At 36.4% G+C, this 11,394-nt stretch overlaps 2 protein-coding genes across 6 annotated transcripts in view; one reads left to right on the top strand and one right to left on the bottom strand.

Annotated features, from left to right (window-relative positions):
• Nucleotides 1–644: 644 nt before the first annotated feature.
• LOC130988768 (cyclic dof factor 2-like) overlaps nucleotides 645–11,394 on the top strand; it is a 52,422-nt gene continuing 41,672 nt past the window's right edge. The window contains exons 1-3 of one of the 5 annotated variants that reach the window (XR_009090197.1): nucleotides 651–1,097; nucleotides 2,479–3,943; nucleotides 5,429–5,606. Coding sequence is in view for 1 of the 5 variants with exons in the window: in XM_057912726.1 (XP_057768709.1) it covers nucleotides 861–1,097; nucleotides 2,479–3,789 (1,548 nt within the window). In the remaining 4 variants the exon portion in view is untranslated. Of the gene's footprint in view, nucleotides 1,098–2,478; nucleotides 4,165–4,495; nucleotides 4,912–5,428; nucleotides 5,607–11,394 lie in introns of those variants that run through there. The other 4 variants (XR_009090198.1, XR_009090199.1, XM_057912726.1 and 1 more) reach the window with 4 other exon arrangements.
• LOC130990508 (secreted RxLR effector protein 161-like) lies at nucleotides 9,436–10,134 on the bottom strand. Its single transcript, XM_057914738.1, has one exon. The coding sequence runs from the start codon at nucleotides 10,132–10,134 to the stop codon at nucleotides 9,436–9,438; it is 699 nt and encodes a 232-aa protein (XP_057770721.1).

Raw genomic sequence — 11,394 nt, 5'->3', positions numbered from 1 at the left:
TTTGATAAAACCCCAAACGCTAAGAGCTTAAAGAATATTAGTATGATAAATTATAATAATAAAAATGACTAGGCTATCAAAATTTATCAAATTAAAGTTTATTATTGAGAATAAATAATGTTTTAAATGGTTTAAGAACAAGTTATATACATTTCTTATACTTTATTTTTATAGAAGTATTCACATCCGTTTAAGTTGTTTATACTCTCTAACTCTAAGCATGTGATTCGCATAGGTAAGTTGTGAATTCTTTCGAATAAGATTCTACTGCATGTAATATCAAATACTCCATGTAACACATGTATACGTGTCGTCGCCTTATAATTTAGGATAAATGTTTTTATTTTATTTTTTATTTTTTGAGGTATAGGATTTAGGATAAAGAATTTTAAAATGAAGTAAATGGAATATGAATAAAGAAAGTTTAACAATTTAGTAAAAAGCAAAAAGTGGGGAAATAAAGTGGTGAGTCAGACTGAGAGGAGTAGAACTAGAAGAATCAAAAACAAGAAAAAGGAAAAAGGAAAAAGAAAAAAATAAAAAGACAAGATCTGATGGCCACATACAAACTTGTGGCTCAGAAATCACCTTGGCTGCTGACGTGGACTCAAACCTTAAAAACGCCATCCCTCCCACGTTGTCCAAACGACAGTATTCATTGATCAGAGAGAGAAAACACACACAAACACACACCAAAAAGGTGCTCCCAGAAATAGAAAAAAAGAACGCAAAAAAACGCAGTTACACGGTCAGTGTGAGTGCGTGTCAGATCTCCCAATTTTATCCCAACTCATCGGGAGTTCTTTTGTCTGGTTTATATACGGAAAGAGAGAGAGAGAGAGATAGAGGTGGAGGGGATAATGAGAGAGAAAATGTCTGAAGTGAAAGACCCCAAGATAAAGCTTTTCGGCAAAACCATTGAACTGCCAGACACTGCCTCCGAGGCAGCGGTGGCGGCGGAGAAGGCTGGTGAAGCAGCTCAGTCATTTGATGCTGCCGGAGATGATGATTCGATTCAAGATCCCCCTTGTTCATCTAACTCGATGATTGAAGAAAACGATTTGAATGGCGACGCAGAGGACCAAGAATCGAACATGGTATAATTTCGAACTGATTAATTTTTGGAGTTTTGATGAAGAATCTTTAATTCTTGGCATAAACATTAACGGGTCGGATTTTTTTTTCATTATTTTTCAAGATTTTGGGTACTTTTGTGATATGCTCTGGCTCAATGTCTCGATTTAGGGTTTCAGGGTGGTTTTGTCTTTCTGGCTTCGAAAGCTCTGTTTCTTGAATTGATTTTAGTATTTTTGACTAATTAACTATAGAGGTTTTTGTAGGAGAAGTTGCTCTGCTCTTTTGTTATTCCATTTGTGAGTAAATTGGTTTTTATGTGTTTCTAGTTGGGTTTACAATTGATGCCAAAATGACTTTGTGATCGTTTCCTTCTCTTTCTGGGGTTCATGCTGGGAATTTTTTTGATCTTGATGAACGTTTATTGTCTTCTGCAATAGCCCAAAATGAAAAGTCGAGCGTGGAACCTGTATTGTAACTCATGAACCAAAAGACAAACGAAAATGATATGGTGAATATAGCATAATTGGTTATAACTTGTATTGAGTTTTCCTTTAGAACACACAGGTTCCAGGTCATTGAGTTTTATTTCACTTGGAGCCTTTGATTAAGATCCAGGGTATAATATCTGATTCTAAACTGAACTTCAGAGAGAATCAACACAACCAGTTCTATATGTTGGGATTGGTTAAAACGGTGTTTGGCTAAGCTTATCTTAAGCTCTCCAATAACGTCTTTTCTTATTTTAGAGCACTCATGAACTTAGAAGCTTATTTTAGAGAGCTCATGAGCTTATGAGATGTACTGTTTCAAGAGCTTATAAGTTGTCAAAATGTTTGAACAGTTGAGCTAATAAGCTCAAGGGAGAATTGTGAGTTAGATAGAGAGAATCCTGTTAGAGAGATAAAATTGAAAAAATATGAAATTGAAAGGGTATGTGTTGGAAACAACAAACTATTGCAGGGTTGGTTTTGTAGGGTATAAGTTGGGTTTGAGGAACTTTGAGATGACTTATAAGTTGTTAAGGAGCTTAGTTTGTCAAACACTTCTCAAGAGCTTCTAAAGTTGTTTTAAGGAGCTTATAAGCCAACCAAACATCCTCTAAATTGACTCTCATATAGACCTGCTCGGTAATCATCGTCCTTGTATCACTAGTGTCTTCTTTACTGTCTTCTAGATTGTGACTTTGTGATTTTTTTTGGTATTAATCAAATTTCTCATTTGTTATCGGCTTATTGTACATGTCCTTTCAATTGCTTTGTTGCAACAATATCCTACTTTGACTACCTCGTAGCAGATTGCTATGTATAACAAATGGAATGTGCAATGTAAACCTTGATGGGCTTTAGTTGTTCAATGAGTAGCAACTGTTAACTCATAGCATTTGCTTCCATATAATTGCAGAACCAATCAGGTTTAAAACAAGACAATAAAGAGGAAGATCAAGCCCAGCCTTTGACATCCGATGAATTAAAAGATCCTAATACAACTCCATGTATAGTTGCGGACCCTAAGGCATTGTCTGCCGATAGTGATGCTGGACCCGTGCAAAGTTCGAAGATGGAAGAGGACCAGACTGAGACCAGTAACTCACAGGACAAAACCCTGAAGAAGCCGGACAAGATACTCCCGTGCCCTCGTTGCAACAGCATGGACACAAAATTTTGTTATTTTAACAATTACAACGTCAACCAGCCGAGACATTTCTGCAAGAATTGCCAGAGGTACTGGACAGCTGGTGGGACCATGAGGAATGTTCCTGTGGGGGCTGGGCGCCGTAAAAACAAGAATGCCGCTTCCCAATTCCGTCATCTAACTGTTCCCAATGTCCTTCAGAATGCACGGGTGGACCTCCAAAATGGAATACACCACCCTGTGCTGAGCCCAAATGGCACTGTTATCACATTCAATTCAGACACACCTCTATGTGAATCAATGGTGTCTGTCTTGAATATTGCCGATAAAACCGTTAGAAGCAACCTGAGGAACGGGTTTCATAGACCGGAAGAACTGGGAATGGAGACTTCTCATGGACATAAAGAGAATGGAGATGATCACTCAAGTGGATCTTCCACCACTGCTGCAAGTTCAAAAGATGAAGTTGGTAAAACCGGCTTGCCAGAACCAATACCAAATAATCATCCCTTTCCACCCCAAGTACCTTGCTTTCCCGGAGCCCCATGGCCTTATCCGTGGCATTCTGTTCAGTGGACTGCTCCCATTTCTCCACCGAACTTTCCCCCCGGTGGCTTTGCTTTGCCATTCTATCCTACGGCACCACCTTACTGGGGTTGTGCAGTACCTGGCCCTTGGAATGTTCCTTGGATTATTCCCCCAACACCATCACAGAGCCATACACCTCCAAATTCCGGTCCCAACTCCCCAACTTTAGGGAAGCATTCGAGAGATGACAACACTCTGAAGCCCGTTAACCCAGAGGATGCGAGTGAAAAGGAGAGCAATCCCGAGAAATGTCTGTGGGTTCCGAAAACTTTGAGAATTGACGACCCTGGAGAAGCTGCCAAGAGTTCCATATGGGCAACTTTAGGTATAAAGAACGAGAGAGCAGATTCTGTGGGTGGTGGTGGTCTTTTTAAGGCATTTCAAAGCCAATCGAAAGGCGATGAAAAGGCTCATGCTTCAGAAACCTCGACAGTATTACAAGCAAATCCAGCAGCGCTGTCTAGGTCATTGAGCTTCCACGAGAACTCTTAAGCTGACCAGACTGGAGCTCTCTGCTTCTTGAATTGTCTTGACTGCTCATTGCAAGGATATCACTGTTTGCTTTGTTCCAGACAATCCATTTTGCTCCTGGAAACTCGAGGATCGCCCATTGACAAAGCTACGGACGAATGAGGCTGGAGATTGGGTAAATTTCTCTTCAATCTTCTTAAAGATATGTGATTAAGTAACATTTCAACTAGCAAATAGTTGTTCTTAATTTGTTAGGTCATAGATGGATTTGGTGGCTTCTTTAGTTATTGTACATAATTATATGCCATGCATTGAGAGCAAGATTAGCGTAACGCTTGTGAAACGAAAGTCTACGTGCAGCAAAATAAGGTCAGAATATTGAGTTTCTTTGTATCACTATTTGCCTCTTCCAATAGTATAAGATTTAGGTTCTTATCGGAAAATACCTATTTGCTTGATAAGTTGTCTATCAAAGGCTGAGATGATCTCATAACTCATCATAATTTCATATTTGGATTTGTTGATACTTTATTTAGTAAGTGATACTAAGAATCCTTTCTACTCCTAGCTCAGTGTTGTTTCTATCTTCTGTAGGCGTCCCATTCCTGTAAGTTTAGTGACGTTAATGATCTCTTAAGCATAAAAATATTATGTCAGACCGTGTGACATGTCAAAATTTGTTTGCATCAATCATAGTTGAAAATAAAGAGAGTTTTGATGGTTCTAGGCATTGACGGAAGATTGAAGCTTGGTTTAAAAAGGCGTTTTTGGGGCGTGCCTCTTCGCACCCGCCTCACTGATGAGGTGATAGGCTCACGTTTAGGATTTGAATTTCCCTTTTTTGGGCTTCTGGAGGCTAAAAATGAACGTGCTTTCATGTTTAAGCCTCTCATCTTGAAGTTGGCCATGTAAAAAAATGCTTTTATCAGGAAGATTTAAAGAGAAGACGGCGTAAAAAAAGTTGAAACACAAAGAAACCCTATGGTTCTGATTCTGATTCTTTTGAGACTCCAGCTTCTCTCACGTTCTCTTTCTATCTCCTATATAATTATTAAACTTTAATTTGAGATTTTAAAGACTTATCACTAATTATGAACTTGTGATTTCATGGGTTTTTGTATATTTGCTATGTTTTTATGTGTTTTTAAGGATGTAGGCTTTGGAACGCCTCAAGGCTTACACCTCTCTCTCGGGGCCATCGGAAAACGTCTTAGGCATTTTAAATCCTTGAGTTGAAGACATGATGTTAATAATAATGATTAGTAACCGTAGTCGAAAATAGAGAGAGTTTTGATGATTTTAGGTATTAAAGGAAGGTTGAAGACATCGTGTTACACAAAAACTTGGGTACAACTGAATTGACCTCCATCCAGAATAGTGTTAATTATACGGCTTGGGTTAGAATACAAATTTGAATCAGGATGCGGGTCACGATGAAAGTGATGGTACAACTAGTTGTACGATATATTTTGTTGTACCCAAGGTCACTTCATCGTGTTAATGTGAGAGCGTGCAAGTGACATGTCAAAATAAGATGCAACGGTGGGAGAGGGAGACTCCCTTAATGAAGATGGTGAATAGAGATACTTGTTGAGTATTGTGTGTGGGGGGTTGTATTGTATTGCTGAAACTTCCTGCATGTGGGACCCATATTCTGCAGGTTTTTGGGCAGCGACTCAACGGAGCTAGCTAGGGTTGATAACACCGTCCTCAAATTTAATTTTAAAATTAATCGGTGGCATATGATTTGAATAGATAGAGATAAGACTATCCCAACACACTGACGTTGGTTTAATTATTATAGATGCATTCAGATGTATATTTACAAATTATTTATATTTCGGTATTTTCATAAATCAGAATAGACAAAAAGATTGAGGATTTCGGTCTCCAATTCAAAAATGTTTAATCTCGATGGCCCTCAATAATATAACCACTAAAATTCTCCTTGATTCAAATTTACGTGTTTCTTTTTTGGGACAACTGTTAAATAAATCATAAGTTATGAATCTATGATCAATTTTGCAATTCCATCACCTTCTAAAGTTACACTTCCTCCATCTTCGTCCCAACCAATAATGAAGACACATTTCTTTTAGGTGCGAAAATTAAGATGAGTTAGATTATGTGGTAAAGTGTTGTGGTCAACTTGTTTAGTGTATTTAATTAAATGTGTTTAGTGGACCACTTTATATTTATATTGTGTTTATTTTTAAATTTAAAATAAAATTAACAAAATTAAAAAATGCTTAAAATTAATTACAGATTAATTAGATTAAAATTAAATTTAATTACGGAACAATTAACTTAAAGTTAATTACTGATTATATTAAATTAAATTTTATTCCATCTTTTAATCATTCCATTTACACCAAAACAGACAAAATTGATTCATTAGGCGCCAAAAATAGAATTTGTGAATCCAAAAACAAAATTTGCACCAAAATTTGGAAGAAGAAAAAAAACGAAAAGAAAAAAGGCGGCAGAGTACTTTCAATTCTTCAAATTGAAATTTCATTCAAAACTAGTGCATTCGCCCGTGCGATACACGGCGAACATAGTTTTGCATTAAAATTAAACGATGTAGTGTGTGTATCGGTTAAGCGATTAGGGGTTAATGTCTAAAACCGAAGGTCTTAGGTTCGAGCCCCCCCTGTGGCGCGGCATTTAAATTTCTTTATTTAATCATGTTAATTTATCAAAAATAAATAAATTAAATGATGTGTCAAATAAATAAAAAATATATACTTAAATATAGTTAGAATATAAGTAAATGTAAATTATTTTTTCTTATAAAATAAAATAATCTACATCGATTACTCAGTAAAGATCCTTAATTTTATTTTATAATTTTGAAAAGTATCGTTTTTAATTTTCCATCTATTTGATGGAAAACTTTATTTTCTTCCCTAAAATTATAGAATAAACACATCATTCAAATTAAAAGAAACGAAGAAATAATAAAAAAAGAATTTTCACATCACAATATATATTTTTAAAACATGAGCTAATCATGCATAAAATTATTTTTTCTAAGTTAGCTCATTACCTATGTCATCTTATTAGAAAAGCTTCAATTGATAAGTAGGAAAATAAATTATATTATTAGAATTTATTAGAATACTAATAAAAGAGTTGAATAATTATTTGACACCGAATCAAAGATCTTGCATTTATCTTTAATTTAAGATATATATAGAATATTTTTTATAAATAAAATTTGATTTTTTAAAAAAATCATCAAAATATGAAAAAGAGAATATGAGAGAGAGAGTATAGAAAATTAAAGAATGCGTATGATGAAAAAAGGATAGAGGAGAGGGGAGAGAGGAGAGAGAAAATATATAGGATTTGTTGAGTTTTATAAATACCATTTGATTGATTCTTTTATTACAATTTTGCCACAAACTGTGTTTTCATATAATAAATAGATTCTCATCATACTCTAAATTTGCAATCTATAAATAGGACAAATCTGCCACTTCTTAATTCCCACAAATTGGAGTGCAAAATAAAAATAATAATAAAAAAAAAAATCACAATCATAACAAAAAGAAAAGATCTCTCATTACAAGAGAGACAAGCTATAGTGTTGCTTCTTCTTCAACATAGCAACGATGAGAAGCTTGTCTATGGGACTCAAAAGGCATGTCCAAGTTTGAATATTGTAGGAGCAACTCGGTTGCGGAAGGCTGTCAAAGAACAACAAGCACAAGGTCAGATTATCAATGTTGAAAGCAAAAAACACAGCCCCATCCATAACAAGAAACTCATCACAACAAGAATACTAGGGACACAGCCCCATCAACAACAAGAACACTAGGGACACAACCATATCCACAATAAGAAAATCTTCACATCAAGAACACTAGGGACATAGCCCCATTCACAATAAGAAAATCATCACAGTAAGAACATTAGAGTCACAGCCCAGATAGTAATCAAACTCCATCAAACTTAAGCTTCAACCAAAAAAAGGGACACATTCCAATCTCTCATTTTAAAAGTTCAAATAACCATAGATATAGCGAAAAGGGACAAATAATTTGATGAGCATGTTCTTATCATTTCAAAACAACCCATCTACCACATAGTTCTCTCGGCCAAAAGACCATAGATCTAACAAGCATCACAGAATAACAAGCAACAAGAAAGATCTCATCCGAAACAGTTGAGGAAACATGATCTCAAGCATTCCTTGCAAAGCAGGGGAACGCATCTCCCACCATCATCGACGACGGCCTCCACCCTTTCGCTCGGGATGATGTTGTCCCATTTTTCGTTGCAGATGAGGGAATTTTCTATTTTCTTTGGGGGCTTCTTCACGGTGACACAGGGGCGGCGGTAAATCGACTGACGGATCGAAGATAGGCCTTTATCGAGGGCTTTGTCGCCTGCCGTGAGCCCCTCCTCCGACGCACCACCAAAAGACTCCTCGGCTCCAACCATATCTCATTCCGTTATCACAAACGAAAAATAGGGCAACGGAGGCAATCAATCGAAGGGTTTGAAATCCTCCGAATCAGGGACGAATAGATCGCTCAAATAAACTTTCCATCCTAACTTTTCACTCATCGTTCACGGCAGAAGATTTAGGGTTCCAGATGAAGAGCGACGGTAGAAGACGACAGAAGATTTAGGGTTTCAGAGGTGGGCGACGCAAGATAAGTGGATGAGAGATGGCGGAATGCCTCGGGGGGTATGGGTCGATCCATTAGGGTTAGGAATTTTATAGGTAGATTAGGATAGTCATTAATTAACGTTAAAGATATCCTAATTTTTTCTAATAATATAAATGTGACTAAAATAGTGGGACAACCCAATAAAGAAAGTGTGTCTTAAATAATGGGACGGATGGAGTAAAAGGCAAGTCTATATTTATGTATGTGTAATGTTTTTCTGCAAGACCCTTCAATGATACTGAAATCAGACATTTGTTAGAAGTAATTCATGTAATTACCACAGAATCTATGATGATAAACTGAAAATAATTAAACCGGAATCACTAACCTGAAGCCATTACGAATTTTGTATGAAGATTTGATCTTCCAGGAATACAGTATCTTCTTTTAGAGTATTTCTTTTGATGGGAAAAAGAATACAGAACGGTACAGTTTCCCGGGGACCAGACCCCATATTTATAACTTCTCAAGTTATCCATATTTATTATTTGGTCCCTCAACAAATAATAAATATAACATTTAATATATACATAATATGATAATATTTATTTACATTAATTATATATATATTTGTCCACTAATTGGATTAATTAAGAATTTAATCCAACAATCTCCCACTTGGGTAACATATATAACATAATAAATGTAAGACTTTATGAGCTCTTAATATGCTATCATAAAATGTATATTCTTTAACAATCTCGTCCATCAACTATAAACATATAGGATCAAAGCAGTTTTCGTCATAAAAAACATGACTTAACTCATCAATGGTCACATATACAAATATAGTCAAATGACATAGATCAATGGTCAAACGAAAATAACACGCAATGTTAATCAAACATGTATATTTTCGACTGGTCCTCTTTAAACTAAGTGAGGTCACAAAAGAGTGAAATACTTAATACTTTATTTTTGCAGAAAATACTCAAATACACAAGCATCTGAAACCAATATAAAACAAATGGAATACAAACTCCCACTAAACCATAATATCATCAAATGATACAACACCCATACGAGCAACATGCTCATGAAAGACCTTGGGTGGTAAGCCTTTTGTGAACGGATCCGCAATCATGGAGTTTGTCCCAATATGCTCTATAGATATTTGTTTATTTTGCACTCTTTCTTTAACAACAAGGAACTTTATGTCGATGTGTTTTGACTTTGACGAGCTCTTGTTGTTGTTGGAATACAGTACTGCTGATTTATTGTCACAGAATAGCTTGAGTGGTCTTTCAACATTCTCCAAAACGCGCAGCCCAGTGACAAAATTTCGCAACCATATTCCATGGTTTGATGCCTCATAGCATGCTACAAACTCTGCCTCCATGGTTGAAGAAGCTACTAGTGTCTGTTTGACACTTTTCCAAGATATAGCTTCTCCAGCCAATAGATAAACATAGCCTGATGTTGATTTATGACTATCTTGGCATCCAGCAAAATCAGAATCCGAATATCCTACGACCTCCAAATTATCTGATTTTCTATACGTGAGCATGTAATCTTTTGTTCTCTGAAGATACCTTAAAACCTTTTTGGCTGCTCTCCAATGTTCCATACCAGGGTTGCTTAAATATCTTCCTAACATCCCAACAATGTACGAAATATCCGGACGCGTACATACTTGAGCATACATAAGACTTCCAACTACTGATGCATATGGAATCTTCTGCATTTCTTGAATTTCAAGGTTACCTTTTGGGCATTGTTTTAGACTAAACTTGTCTCATTTAGAAATAGGGGTATCACCTGGTTTACAATCTTGCATGCCGAACCTTTTGAGTATTTTATTGATATAGCTCTTTTGTGATAATCCGAGGATGCCTCGAGAACGATCACGATGTATCTCAATACCCAAACACAAAAGAGGCTTCTCCAAGATCTTTCATCTCAAATTTGTTTGATAGAAATCTCTTGGTTTCGTGCAATAAGCCCATATCATTAGTGACAAGCAATATGTCATCGACATATAGAACCAGAAATATACACTTACTCCCACTGAACTTGTGATACACACAATCATCGGCAACGTTCGTCTCAAAACCAAATGAGATAATTACCTGATGAAATTTGTGGTACCATTGACGAGAAGCTTGTTTGAGTCCATAGATGGATTTCTCTAATTTGCAAACCATTTTCTTTGGGTCTCCCACCTCAAAGTGTTCTGGTTGCCACATATAAATTGTTTCTTCAATGTCTCCATTGAGAAACGCAGTCTTTACATCCATCTGATGTAACTCAAGATCAAGATGAGCAACAAGCGCCATAATTATCCTAAAAGAGTCTTTCGATGAAACTGGAGAGAAAGTCTCATTGAAATCGATGCCTTCTTTCTGAGTATAGCCTTTGGCTACAAGGCGTACCCTATACCTCTCCACATTACCATTTGCATCCCTTTTGGTTTTAAATAGCCATTTACGACCAATTGGTTCAACACCTTCAGATAATGGGACAATTCTCCAAACGGTATTATATTGCATAGCATCAAACTCTTCTTTCATGGCATCCATCCAATTTTGAGAGTTAGAACTTTTCAAGGCTTGATGAGAGTTGATAGGATCATCTTCCATCATTCCATTGTCCTCATGTTCAAGAAGAAATACAATGTAATCATCCGAAATTGCATTTCTCCTTTCTCTCGTGGATCTCCTTAATGACACTTGTTCTTGAGGTTGTTGAGGTTGCACTTCTGGAATGGAGATTTCAACATTGTCTTGTTGAGGTTCTGGATTCACTTCTTGATCAATGGTAGGTGCGGACACGTGAACATCGTCAAAAGTGATAGTAGGAACTGAAGTTGAACTCAATTCCTCCTCAAAGACAATGTCTCTAACCTTATTTCTCCCCTCAAACTCAACATCCTCGAAGAACACTGCAGTTCCCGTCTCAAAAATATTTCTAGATGTGGGATCATAAAACTTATAGCCCCTAGATC

This window comes from Salvia miltiorrhiza, chromosome 6 (genome assembly GCF_028751815.1).
Source record: "Salvia miltiorrhiza cultivar Shanhuang (shh) chromosome 6, IMPLAD_Smil_shh, whole genome shotgun sequence".
Classification (NCBI taxonomy): Eukaryota; Viridiplantae; Streptophyta; class Magnoliopsida; order Lamiales; family Lamiaceae; genus Salvia; species Salvia miltiorrhiza.
The sequence above is the reverse complement of the archived record's forward strand: the minus strand, read 5'-3'. Positions and strand labels throughout refer to the sequence as shown.